A 13756-nucleotide genomic window follows, 5' to 3' on the forward strand; every position below is an offset into this window, starting at 1 on the left:
TTGTTGACGATATATGAGGTTACTGATTCATTTAACAGACGAGCTTAGGGGGAGGTTACGTTCGTTTGAAGCAAAATTACTGAACAATGCTTGGAAATAAGACCTAAGGCACTGAGCTATTGGTTACGAAAAACTTTAGCTGAAAATGTTGGATAAGGCCTCATCAAATTGATGGAGAGAATGAATTTGATCTGTATCAAGGGTTCAAGTTGAACGATGAAACAGATACGGCCGTCTTGCGTGTTGATAGCAAAAATACTGCACAAATTTCATCGTTTAAGACTCACTTCCGAGTTGAAAGAGGGAGATTTCTGTCAGATGTAGAAAATAAGTGACTTAACAGAATGGTACCGGGAAATTGAGAAAACTTTCCCCTTTAGCAACACTAATTTTGTCGAAATTTTTTAAGTGACAGTGAGAGGCTGCAAAATAATTATTAAATGCCCAAGATAAAGTAATTAGTTTCCCCTTTCCAAGATAAGATCGGTTTTGGAAATATTTAGAGGGATTCTAGTCTTTCTACCGAAGAAGTGATAGATTCCTAATTAATGGCTTAATAACGTGGGATACAAATGGCAATTTTAGCTTAAATTCTTCCTCAGGGAATTCGTTTTCGATAGCTGTTCTCCTGAAACGGAAAATTCTGGAGTGATTATCGTTATAAGTTTTTGCTTAAAGATTCGCTGTTACAGCTGCCACACGATAATGCCATTACAGAAGGTTAAAATTTAACATGGGTAGCTTCTTGCATTACACAATAACGAGACCTATTGCTCACTGAATTGAATAAATCAATAACTCTAAATTTATTGACAAAGTCAACAGATGGCATACGTTTCTCACGGCTAAGATTTCCTTTAACTTACAGTTTTCAAATTAAGTGCTAGTGTTCATATCAGTCGTCGTCTTCCTCCTCCTCTTCGTCGTCGTCGTCGTGGTCATCGTACCGCTTTCTCTCTTCATTTCTCGCTCTTTCATCGTCATCTTCTCCTGGTTCCTCATCGGGCTCTTGACAGACATTTGTTTCTCTAGTCGTTGGCACCGCTGCTTTCTTCCCCGCTTTGACGTCATCTTCATCGTCGCTTAAGTCTCCTCCAACCAACATCTCCATATCTTCCATCTCCTTTCTCACTTCCTCGACCTTACCGTTCCAATCGCGTATTTCTGTCGTCATCTGATCGATTACTCGCTCTAATGGGGGGATTTTCCTTTCGTGATCTTCAGCTGCGGCCAGCATTTCTTTTAGTTGTTCCTTCAGGAAGCTCACCTTGTCCTCGTTAAACTGCTCACGCTCGCTGGCGTCTTCATCTCTCTGCTCCAGGTCTCGCAAATTTTCTCCGGCTTGGGTGACACGGTCAGTCAAGGAATCGATCTTTTCTAAAGCGGCACCCTCGCGTTCCTGAGCCTGTGAAACACCAATGCAACATAGAAACAAACGCATTTAGCATTTAGGGTACCTCATTGTCCTTAGACGGATGCATTAACGGGTTTTGCTATCTTTATTTTGGCTTTCTCGAGAATTATTGGCAAGAAGACACGAATCTAGGGCAGACAAGTTCACACACAAACATTTATTAAGATTGGCGAATTGTGAGAAATCCTGGAATTAATCATAGACAGACTGGCCAACAGTTTGGCCTCTACTTTTCGGGACGCAACCACGCTCTCGTCTCTTCTGGTAAAATGCATATGTTATATAAATCTCGGCTATCTTCTCTGAATAAAAATGATCGACAATAATATGTTTTTTATCTATACTTCTTTAACATTCATTACCTTTAAAATTATTTGCCGCTTTGCCCAGCTGTTCAAAGGGCAGATAACGCTATCCAATAGGTAAATCGCTATCCAGAGGCCCTCTGATTAAAGTGTAAACAAAACTTACTGCCCCATCCTCTGGACAGTGATTTATCCAGTGGATAGCGTTATCCATCCTTCGACTGAACAACTGAGGCCAGGAGATTTCAATGAAAGAATACTTTTCCATCATAACTTATTTTAAGTTCGTTCCATGGCTATTTCAGGCGGAGGACTCGGCTATATTTACCCTCAGAGTCGAGTTCTAATTGATAGGAATTGAAAGTATTTGAATTTCGATCATTTTATTGCTGCAGCTGCATGGAACTGCTTAAGACTAATCAGCTCGTATTAGCACAGAAAGTTCGGATCATCTATTTATCGGTTTGGATCTTTGGTATTCGGTACATCTGTGAAAGAGCCAACGAGCATCACTTTTACGATTTATTGAGAGGATAAGAGGCGAGGTTTAATCTGATCTCATTGAGAATTATCTGAAGAGATTATTTTCCAAAGCGCAAGACATAAATGACTCGTAGTGATAAATGGCACGTAATTTAGGCGAAAAAGAATTGACATATCTGAAGTTCTATTTTGAGCGTTACAGTAGACCAAACAATTCTGCAATTCTATCTGAAGTATAATGGCGCTTTTCTTTGTTGAGAGATCATGTCAATGTCTTTCTCGCGACCTCGATTTGTTTTTGGATATATTCGTTTTCTGTTTTGAAAGTGTAAGGTTTAACTTTCAGATGCGGCCCAATTGTTGTGGTTGTAATTATCCGCATGGTTTGATTAATCCTATTGTCTGACTTTTTCGGCTCACAGATTAAAGAAATTTCCGCAAATATTGTCACGTCATTTCACCAGTCACCAGTCAATCACATCCATTACAAAGAGGGGAAGATAGATCGGAGAAGAGTGGAAAGCGGGGGGGGGGGAGGGGGAGGGGGAGGGGGGGTCAGACATAAAAAAAAAATTTCGCTTCTAAATGTCAGCCAGCTGTTTGCAGAGCTGTTCATTTTGTGGATTAGAACGCAATATTATTGAAACAAAAACGCCGGAAAAACTGAAATTGATACATTGATGGATTGTCCTAATTTAAATCTGACCCTTTATCTACAAAAATAATTAGTACTCAACGATAAGTATACCATGTCTACTATGTCTCCGCGTCCCTTTCATGATAGTTCATGGAAATATTACGTATACAGTGAACCGAGCAAATGTAGATTGGATGTACTTGATTTCGAGTGTACAAACACAAGCTTTCAAATCGGCTGCAACACATAGTGTTTCATGTAATCGAAGCCCTCGAGTTATTCCGCTTCAGTGACACAAAAACAATAGCTCTGTTTACTTCGACCCTTGCACTAAAGCTTGTTTACTTTTCGATCGACCAAAAGAAGGCTCCTCGACGCAATTCAGCTTTTCTTTTTAGAGATAATGCCTAATAAATTTTTCAGTTCTTTGGACGCTAGAAAATAGAAAATTGAAAAGTCGTTACCGTGATAAAAATCAGCCATCTGGCATATTTTCATTCGGATGTGAAGGTATCAAAGTATCTATTACCGTAGATTCCTATCCACATAACTTATGAGCTTTCGAGATCACTGATTAGTTCACCAATTGGTCGTTGCGATAAGCAACTGAAAGATTTAACTACATCGTGTGCTTTATCTTTCATCAGTCGGCGCTAATTTTTGTACAAAATACAGAAAGAATTCAATTTTGAAAATATTTTTCTCTTTTTAAGCTGACGGAACGGTAAGTTTCTTCGGTAACGTAATTCAACGACGATAAACAACCATGCTTTGTAGAGCAGTTTACAATTTTATAGTAAAAGCTGGCTCATACCTTTTGAATCTCGTTCTCTAACTGGCCAAGTTTTTGCCTCAGTTCCGTATTTTGTAGTTCCAGTTGCTCCGCTTTTTGACTCGTCTCGGTCAAATCCGTCTCCAATTCGTGCATCCTTTCATCCTCGCCGATCTCGACGTTCTCAAGCTCGCGAACAACTTCGTTCTCCTTCTCGTACTTTTCCTCTAATTGGCCACTTTTCATTTTTCTCTCCTCTAGTAGTGCATTTTTCTCATCCAGCTCTTTCGTGAGGAGCTGAATTCGCTTTTTCATCGAGTCAATGTCGGTTTCATTCTGGCCCAATGTCGCCTCTACCTCTTTGCATTCCTCTTTGGCGTCGTGTTCCCTATTTTCAGCATCTTCAATTTTGTCTTTCATCTTTTGCATTCTCTCACGAACCTTAAGCAAAACTTCGCTCGACATTTTGAATAAATTCTTGATGAGCTCTGTCAACTTCTTCAGCAACGCGATATAAGTAAAGGAGGGGAGAGATGTTAAGGTGGTACCCCGTTTAAAGGTTGTGTCGAACGACCGTAGGTTCTCCTGGTTTATTTCGTCAAAGCGCGCAAATATTCCAAGAATGCTTCTGGGCGAGTCTTAAGTGGTCGGGAAAAGATAATTAAGGGGAACGAAACACAAAAATGAAAAGCTTCTTGTGACCCATTAACCTATTGTTAAATGGCATTGTATCGTATGACAAGTTTGTTCGAAATTTTTAGCATTTTGTCTAGTGAGCTTGTAGCTCAGTGCTGAAGGATTGAAACCTAAATTTCAGTTCAAAATGACTTGACAATATTTGTATCTGTTACTTAGAGCTTTGCTGAATATCGTATACAATTTAAACTTTTTGTTTAGACGCTCTTGAATGATACAAAATAATTATCCGCATTTTAAGTTACTAAATAAAAGCGAATTTAGCAATCGCATTTTAAGTATAATCGGGAAGGGGTGGGAAAGGTACAATTTGCTTTACATAACATTATTAACAATCTAATTGTCATTTCTTGCATGGTTGAGGTAAGTCTTCGGTCTACGCATATGGGTGTCTCTAACCAGCTCTGGCAGCTTATAACCTACTCTATAAGACTGATAATCTGGATTTGAAGGAACTAGGTGTTTAGCACCCAACCCTTCATAAGAGTTCCTTCGCTCGATTATCCCCTCCCTCTCCCATTCCGTCGGAAATTTACACCACATCCTGAAAAGCTCCTGCTACTCGCCTGTTTTCATTTGAAGTCACGGGGAAATGAAAAGTTTTGTGACGTTCAACACATGACAGTCATGTGAGGGCTTCATCTGCTATCATTGTTCGTATATTTCGGTTTACCTTTATTACATCAATGATAATCTCGACTACTGTGCTAAATCGATATAATCAAAAGTTGATTTGTTATGACTGGGGCAATAAATCACCATTATTTACATGCCTAGAATTGTACTATTTCCCATTGTGTGGATTCCTTCGCCGCATTCCACAACCGGAAGACAGGAAACGAAAGCATTCAGAGGAAAAACTCCAACAAATCGTCTTATTTTGGGTATGTTTCTGAAGCTAGCCCAAATATGGACAAACGATGGAACGATCTATTTCAATTTTGACATGCAGTCCAAGTTTGAAGACTACAAGCGAGGAGGTCATCATAAAGGATTTTTTTCTACTTCGCACTTCCATGTATAGAGAAAAGAGCAACTCTCTGTGTTTGCTCTTTAATTTCAGGGTCATATTCTAGATTAATCAGATGATAGCCCCGTTAAGTGACATCTTCAATATGGAAAGATGGCTCCAATCGATTAATCCTTCTGCCGGAGAAGGTCAATAGTCGTTTCTATGATTTCATAACACCATGCTTCTGAAGACTACAAAGCCGCCTCCAATGACAAGGATGTATATTCAACTTATTTTCAGGTTCCGGTCAAAATATTGGGTTGGGAAATTCCAGAATAAAATACAATTATGAACCTCGCTACTCTTTTAAAATCTTATCAAGCGCTCATCTGTTAATTGATGTCTCTCTACTTTGCGTCTAATCAAATATCCATTTGATGGCCGTCATTGAAATTGCTTAAAATTATTACTTCCACACCTACACTGGAATGTTTTTAACCACATAACACGGAATTGATAATAGAACTTTCTGGAAATTTATACAGACGAATTCCAGGGTTGTGTTTACGTCCTTTTACGGTAACAAACCACAGTGCTGAAGCGTATACTGCGGAGGTCTTAAAAATGCCTTGAAGGTCTGGATGGGGTTAACCCTTTACATCCTAATATCAGCATACATATTCTCCATAATGTTCTTCATAAATTTCCTAGGTGTTGACAAAGAGAATTTGTATAACAATCCACAGCAGTGATCATTTCCTCAATTCTTGTGACGTTAATGTTTTACTCAGGGGTGAAATCGTAAGGAGAAATTAGATGCTGGTCATTCTTAGGTGTTACTGAGTTAACTGTTAGCTGTAAAGCGGACAAAAAGTGGTGCCGTTAGGCGTTAAAAAATTGACAAATTTTAACCGTTAGTCGTAAAAAAGGTTAACAGAAATAATTTTCCTTTCTATAATTTCTCATTTCTGTCAATTTGGGCTAACTTAAGCCTTATAATGGCCAAACTTTTAATCGTTAGCCGTAAAAGCCATCACCCTCATTGAGACTCTATATCTTTGTAAGGGGTCATCTAGGCCCCAGTCTTTAGACGTGAAGTATCAAGTCACGGTTTCCTATTGATACCACTGTCTTCCTCTTTTTTGATGTTCCCAAAATCTGCCTCACAAAACACTGTTATTGCTCTCAGGAATGATATTCAACATTTTGGAGAAGAAGTTCTGGAATTCTTTTACGTTTGCTATTTTTCTGTTACTCGACACGCAGCTTGATGGCCGGACTGATCGAGTCCAACTTGGATAGTCTATGACTCAAGCGTTTCATTTAATTGCACACTGAGTACGATTTGAGAAAATTAACCTTCACTTTTACTTTGTGGAAACAGGATGCGCTTTAAGTAATAACCTCTCATTTGTGACAACTTTCAGTTTTTGCTGAAGGGGTTTTTTTGTAAAAAATCAATTTACGAGAAAAGAGACTAGAGTCCGAACTCCGTAGAAAATATGTATTAAACTTTTTCCATGAACCACAACATCTGGCTAAAATAAAAACTCCGAAACTTCTTAAATTTGCAAGCAAAGGGGTAACGAATTTAAGCGAACGGAAGCTCAAAAACAACATGCTAAAAATCCGTGAAAATAAACTAAAAGTATGCGACTAAATGTCCACGTCAGTTTTCCAATGTCAAGGTTAGAGTTCTTTGACGTGATTGGCCAATTTGTGAAATCACGTGCGCCGCGCGTGAATACAAAGAGAATACGACGGGGGGAGAGGAAGAGGAAAATTGTTATTTGAAATTTAAAAGCGAAAGAGATTTCTACAGTTTTCCCCGTTACCTAAAAAATTCTTTTTCATGACCATGTTAAGTATCAGCCTGATTTTTCAGAACAAATTATCCAAAATCTCCGTGAGTCAAGCTAAAAAAGAGCATTTCGATTTCGCCCGCTAACCTTATGTACGCGCGCAGAACTTGAGATCGAAATGCAAAATTATTTACATTTGTGACGTAACAAACTTCATTACTAGTTACAATTGTAAGGTAGATAATTTGAGATGATAGATTGTGACACAGTCTCGAGCAGAAACTGCCATGTGTGAAACAAAGAGCATAAATAGGTCAACATGAAAATTAATTATTCAATTTTAGTTCTTTGCCTTTTGGGATGTTATGTGAAATTGCAATCAGTTGCAGCTGTTGACTCCTCATTAGAAATAGAAGGTATGACAGTTATCTGTTGCAAAACTCCAAGAAAAATGCGTTAACTAAACTTTCATTCCGTTCCTTTCTTAGTTAAATGATCATACAGTACATGAATGTGTATTTAACATTTTAATAGCGAAGAGTGGTCGGAACTCTGTTCACGAACAAGAGACAATGGTTACAGTTGAATTAGAAGATTCCCCAAAGATAAATGGTGTCAGGAATAGATCTAAACGAAACTTCGTCGCGTTCAAACGCCATCGGTGGTACTCGAAAACAATCCCATACATCTTGGACAAATCTTTAGGTAAGGATCATATCTAAGAATCAGATTTGTTGATAAGAACAAAAAGAATGTTCAGTCAGAAATATTAGGCTTATGCTAAGTAACTTTTGAAAACACATTTGAACATGAGGTAACGTAGAAACTTTCATTCTGCCTTCGCCTGGGTTCCAAGCTGATCAATCTTACCAGAAACGTATGACTGGTAGGTTACAAACCAAATGAGTGAGTCTCAGAAGGCCACAGTCGGCTTACACATGCATCGAGTTAATTTATCTTTCAAACGTTGTTTAAGAAATTAATGTAACAACTTCAAAATGTTCTGCAAAATACTTTAATTTGTAAATTATTTGAATACTAAGCTCAACCATATCATGAAGGGTAAAAAATCTCGCTTTGTTTTAGGATCATCAGGGAAACAAGCCTTCAGAGAAGCCGTCAAGGAGTTTCGGGGAAAGACTTGTCTCAGATTCACTCCCTACACAAATGAGAAAGATTACCTTTGGGTTTATCGAGGATCAGGGTGAGTTAAAGGATGTAAAAAGTTCATTTATGAAAAAAGAGGCTAAAGTCTAAACTCCGTAGAAAATATGTATTAAACTTGTTAAGTGAACCACAACATTTAGCTAAAATAAAAACTCCGAAACTTCATAAACTTGCCAGCAAAGGGGTAACGAACGAACGAAAGCTCAAAAACAATTGACTAAAACTCCGCGAAAACAAACAAAAGTATGTCCACGTCAGTTTTTCAATGTCAAGGTTAGAGTTCTTTGACATGATTGGTTAATTTGTGAGATCACGCGCACCGCGCGTGAATAAAAAACGAATACAAAGGGGGGAGAGGGAGGGAAAAATTGTTACTTGAATTTTAAAAACGAAAGAGATTTTCTATAAAGGGAACGAATGGGGTAATGCCACTCATTTTTCCGTGAGGATTGATTAATAACACATACGATCTCACTACCTTGTGGAAGTTCCACCCAAAGACGCCAACCTTATAAAGCACACTAACTGTCGAAGACGCACCAGTACACGTTTCCTACTGATCACCTTTTTAATAATCTAGAAAAACAAATCTCTGCAATCACATCTGCCGGTCAACTAACGGGCTGAACATATAAAACGACACTTTTCTCTAACAAAGAAAGATCCTAATCACGAGTTTCTGGTTGCTTATTCAAGTGTTTCTGGTCTCTTAATGCAACGCAACAACAACGAAATGATTGTCTACAGTTTTCGAAACCAATTATAAATTTTTGGTTGAAGCATACTAATGTAAATTTGGCAAAAAATTGAATTGAGGCGATTTTTTAATATCAATCATTTAAAAGCAGTCTGTGGTAACGTTAATTAACATTTTATCTATGATCTCCATGACAAGATGGTTCATCACTACCAATTGACCCCTTCTCGCCAATAAGAAGGAAGGTGTTCTTCATCTGACTCAGCTATTAAGATATTATTTAGACTAGTAGTAATCGGAGATTAAGGAAATGCGTTCGGCATTTCAAAGGGGAAATATTGTTTTTTGGTTATTGGGATAGATGAATATGCCTATGGTATATTGTCAAATAAAGGGTGAACAACCACGTCCTCGAACGTCCGACAAACTGCGATGCACGAGGCAGCATCCTTTGCGCAACGAAATTGTGACGTCATTCAAAATGGCGCTGAAAAGATGAACGGCCGGCCGATCGAACGAAAAAACACGGGTCAGCTTTCGCTTGCGTGCACAGGACACCTACGCGATCACATGTAGCCCAGGAGATTAGGAAGCGTTCTTCCTTCGTCGAACGCAACTATTGTATCAGGAATATTTCTCTCGATTGTTTCTCTCTCCCTCGGCGAAAATGGGTGAATTGCACCCTCCATCTGTAGTCGCAGAGATTGGCGATAGCACTGCTATTACCTTTAGTGTTTTGAAAATATCTATCTATGGTATAGATGCTCCTCCGTTACTGGGAGATCTGGCGGCAACCAAACTATGTCTCTTGGAGAGGGTTGCCATAGAAAGGGTGTTGTCATCCACGAGCTGCTGCATGCACTGGGTATGACGCACGAACATTGCAGAGCCGACAGAAACGAGTTCATCAGGATCAACATGGAAAATATCAAGAAAGGTAAGCATCTTTGATCCAATGAAAGACCGAGTCAGTGTACTGAGATTGCAGTAGAAGAGGCGCTTTTGTCCCCTTTATTTACGTTGTATACCAGAGATTAGTCAAACCTTTTTAAGGGGAGTTTTTAAAGTTCTTCTCCGTTGAACCTGTATCTGTTGAGTCAATATCTGGATTTAACTGGATTTTAACAGGATGTGGCTTTTCTTATTTTGATGTGACAAGCCCTTTTGCTTGTACGCGTCAGTATTTATTCAGAGAGCGATTAATGCTGCCACAATAGTAGTCATATAATGATGATTTCATTTTTACTTTAGCTCAGGTTGAGTGTGTCGAATTCGAATTAAATCTGTTATAGATCTAACGCCTTACTGAGGCTACTAAATCTGGTTAGGGGCCCATGACAACAATGAGAAATAATCAGGCAGTTGTCTAAAGGAAATATTTCACCACATAATAACAAAGTCTTGCCCATACGCTGTTATGATTTTCCTTTAGATGCCAGGATTGAGTACCGGGTATGGAGAGGTTTCGTTACTAAAGAGCCTTACGACTATGGATCCATAATGCACTATGGGTTCAACTTCTTCAGCATCGATCCCAAGAAACCAACCATTGTCAAGTTAATGCCTGGTGGTAAGCAGATGGGCCAAAGAAAAGGATTCTCAGATCTTGATTTGAGAAAAATCAACAGGTTCTACAACTGTTTGAATTACATTAGTAAGTATATTTTTGAAAAATAAACGGATTATATGGCAGAGTTCCTTGAATAAATGTCTGAAAGTTGTCTATTTTTGCTTCTTTTGTTTTGTTTCGTTTCCTTATTCAATTATTTTTCCAGAATCAATTCCAGCGCCCGAAAAGGAAGTTTTCAAGATAGTGTCAGGTAAGGGGTTTCAGGGAAACAATCACAACATGAATTTATTTCAATGCCATCTCGTTAGATAAAAAACACCACCACCTGGCAAAATCTAGCCAGCAAGTAGCAATTAAGCCAATTTCGGGCTGGAATGTTTTTTATTACTCCTGGTCTTACTGGTCTCTGGGGATAAGCTCCGGCAGTTATGGACAACTTGGCTCCGAAGGCATGACCTTTCTGCATAAGGCATTACCCTCCTATATACCGGACGCCGGGTTTAACTATCAAGACTTCATAAATTTTGGCACATTTACGCAAACTTTCTATTTCCCTTGCCTCTTGCTAAAAGTAGGCTAACTTTCCTCAATTCTTAGCTTGCTGGCTCGTGAAGGTTTTGAGAGGCAAAAATGAGTTACGAATTCTCGTGAGGAATGGAGAGGGAAAACTTAAGAAAGATTTCCCCACTCGCAGTTTCGCGTTTTTGCTTCAACTTCGTCGCCTTCTCAAAACCACCTATAGAACCACGTGTTAGCTGGGTCTTTTTCAATGTTTCTCTTTACACCGATCCTTTTAACTTTACATGTAGGAGACTGTGACTTTGAGCGAGGATTTTGTAATTGGGAAAACTGGATCAACAAAGAACAAGATCAATTTGATTGGAAGATAGGGACAGCTGTGATCAAAACGTGTCCCGGGACAAACCTGCAACACCCTTCTAATCCGTTCGTTACTGGTAAGATAATTCGCACAGCTTGCCTTTGATCTTAATGCATGTATCTTTATGTCAAAAATAACAAAAACTGACATGTCGAATTAGCGTGTCAATGATGTTACCACGTCCGATCACAATTTTTTTTATTTTTTTGTTGTGGGAAAGACCATATTTGCCTTGATCACACATTTGAATTAGAATACTGCGCATGGCACCTGATAATTATATTCCATACGTATAGGCTACACTTCCACCAATAAAGTCGTGATTGTGTTAAATATTATGTAGTTTTTATTGATAAACAAGCATCCCCGAGTAGGTTTGGTCAGAAGTGATCATACCGATTACATCACCTAAGGCATAGTTTTTCACCCGAGATTATTCCACTGTTGCAAGTAACGAATGACGAAAAGTAAACGAAAGCCTTCCTCTGTGGCTGTCGCGTTTGTGTTTTGGATAAAGGGGGACAAGTTTCTAAAGAAACTATGGTGCTGCGTCAGTGGGGGATGTTACTAATAACTTTGGTTTTATCAACTGGGTTGATGGAGAGTTTCTAGAACTGACTTTTAGAGCTAAGAGGGATTTAAACTTCGTGTTTAGACCATCGATCTCTTCGTTTTTAAACAAGTTAATTCTCTTTCAAGGAAGTTTCATCTTCTTCGATAAACCGCTACGCAAACCCGCCGAGTACATGAGCAGCGGCGTGCTTTCTAGTGAAGGATTCTTCACAGGACTGAACTGCCTAAGTTTCCACTATTGCATGCAATCAGGTGGATATCTGCGAGTGTTTACAAAGGAGGCCGAGTCAAAAGAGAAGAACCCGTATGTTTTGATCTGGGAAGAGATGGGTCTGCAAGGAAACAGACTGGACAAGATGGAGAAAACGATTTCAGGCAATATGATCAAGGTTGAATTTTCTTTCTATAAGTTCGTCACTTTATTACTTTACTTCCTAAAGCCTGGTTCTGATTCTTCGTTGCAAAATGTAACCAAATGAAGATATAACTGCGAGCTTTTCAGGAGCGCTCTTGTAAAAAGGTAGTGCATGACTTAAATTAGCATCTTGACAATCATCTCTGAACTTTCTCTTTTTGAGATGTTTAGGCTTTTTTATGAAAAATAAACCTCATGAATATGCAAAGCTATAACAGCTATGCTATGGTTAAATAAGCTTGGTCTTTGAATGATAGAAAGGAAACATGAAAAACCTGAGTTTCTCTAAGAGGACTCAAGCATTTGAAAGAGCGATGAATGAATCCTAGAGGGGCTCAGACAAAATGCTTATCTTAGTGACGTGTTTGTCGCTCAGCTACTTTTATATTTTTACAGATTTATATCGAAGGAATAAAAAGCCCTAATCAAGATGGATTTGTCGCCGTTGATGACATTAGCGTCAATCAGGGAAAGGCTTGTGTTGGTAAGTGCTTTCTAAAGAAGCTGAGACAACATACCCATCTATCAAATAATTTAGCACCGTGGCTTAGTTGTATTGGGGGATGCTTCAAAAAGAAAACAAATAAAAAACAGAAGAAATGAACCAGGGAAACAAACAAACAAAACGATTTATCGAATAGAGAAGCGATCCTCGCAGTTATGGACACTACTGAACTAGTAGTGAAAATAAGGCCTGAAAAAACGGCATTTGAGCCCATGACCTCTGCGATACCGGTTCAGATTGAGAGCATGCAAAACGACTTATATTTATAGAGTTAGGTAGGTGATTGTAAGTCTATCGGGAAGCTCAGCTTGCAACGTTTAAGTGGCAAACGATATAGTTTAAGTATCTTGTTCATTTTCCTTACTTAGAATGATATCTCCCATTGGAAACAGGTCACACGGTACTCAGGGCTGCGAATGTTACAAGTCGTCCACGTTTAAAAACGAAAGATCAATTTAAGCGGAAATTTCAGTCCACAGTAGATCAAGGAAACGATGGAAAAGAGTCAGAACCTATGAATTTTCCATAATCTTTCTCTCGTGTACTTTTTAGGGTAATCTCGATCCGGCCTTTCTGGGTAATTCTTTCGAAAGACTGAATAGCATCGAGGTACTAATCTGCAGATGGGATGACTGATATAGATGTGGCTTTATGAAGCGTTTGTGGTGCTTTGAAAGTGATGACATTTCATATCTATTTCATCTTTTAAAAATGAATTTCTCGTCCATTATAGGAAGGTTAAGCCGCTGGAAAAATCCATCGAGCCATCTCCGTTTTTTACAATGGTACACGGCTGGGGAAAAAAAGCATGTAGCTAAAGCATGCAAACGAACAAAAAAACAAAACTGAGATAACGACGTTAACAACCTTTTTTTTTTGAGAAAAAAT

General features: G+C 38.7%; 2 protein-coding genes across 2 annotated transcripts; one reads left to right on the forward strand and one right to left on the reverse strand.

Moving 5' to 3' along the window:
* Nucleotides 1–782: 782 nt before the first annotated feature.
* LOC131792724 (tropomyosin-2-like) lies at nucleotides 783–4207 on the reverse strand. The gene is made up of 2 exons (XM_059110139.2): nucleotides 3654–4207; nucleotides 783–1405 (listed from the first exon to the last, which is right to left on the reverse strand). Exons 1-2 carry the CDS (start codon nucleotides 4074–4076, stop codon nucleotides 896–898), a joined length of 933 nt encoding a protein of 310 aa, XP_058966122.2. The 5' UTR covers nucleotides 4077–4207; the 3' UTR covers nucleotides 783–895.
* Nucleotides 4208–7380: 3173 nt separating this feature from the next.
* On the forward strand, nucleotides 7381–13425 carry LOC131792720 (zinc metalloproteinase nas-4-like). The gene is made up of 10 exons (XM_059110135.2): nucleotides 7381–7477; nucleotides 7644–7766; nucleotides 8148–8265; nucleotides 9687–9862; nucleotides 10358–10579; nucleotides 10701–10745; nucleotides 11305–11451; nucleotides 12075–12337; nucleotides 12760–12847; nucleotides 13421–13425. Exons 1-10 carry the CDS (start codon nucleotides 7381–7383, stop codon nucleotides 13423–13425), a joined length of 1284 nt encoding a protein of 427 aa, XP_058966118.2.
* Nucleotides 13426–13756: the final 331 nt, after the last annotated feature.

Source organism: Pocillopora verrucosa, chromosome 2, assembly GCF_036669915.1.
Source record: "Pocillopora verrucosa isolate sample1 chromosome 2, ASM3666991v2, whole genome shotgun sequence".
Classification (NCBI taxonomy): Eukaryota; Metazoa; Cnidaria; class Anthozoa; order Scleractinia; family Pocilloporidae; genus Pocillopora; species Pocillopora verrucosa.

Coding starts and splice junctions, on each gene's coding strand:
- LOC131792724 (XM_059110139.2), bottom strand. CDS start 4,076: ATGTCGAGCGAAGTTTTGCTTAAGGTTCGTGAGAGAATGCAAAAGATG. Junction 1,406..3,653: donor TAGAGAACGAGATTCAAAAG/GTATGAGCCAGC, acceptor GGTGTTTCACAG/GCTCAGGAACGCGAGGGTGC.
- LOC131792720 (XM_059110135.2), top strand. CDS start 7,381: ATGAAAATTAATTATTCAATTTTAGTTCTTTGCCTTTTGGGATGTTAT. Junction 7,478..7,643: donor CTCCTCATTAGAAATAGAAG/GTATGACAGTTA, acceptor CAATGGTTACAG/TTGAATTAGAAGATTCCCCA. Junction 10,580..10,700: donor CAACTGTTTGAATTACATTA/GTAAGTATATTT, acceptor TTATTTTTCCAG/AATCAATTCCAGCGCCCGAA.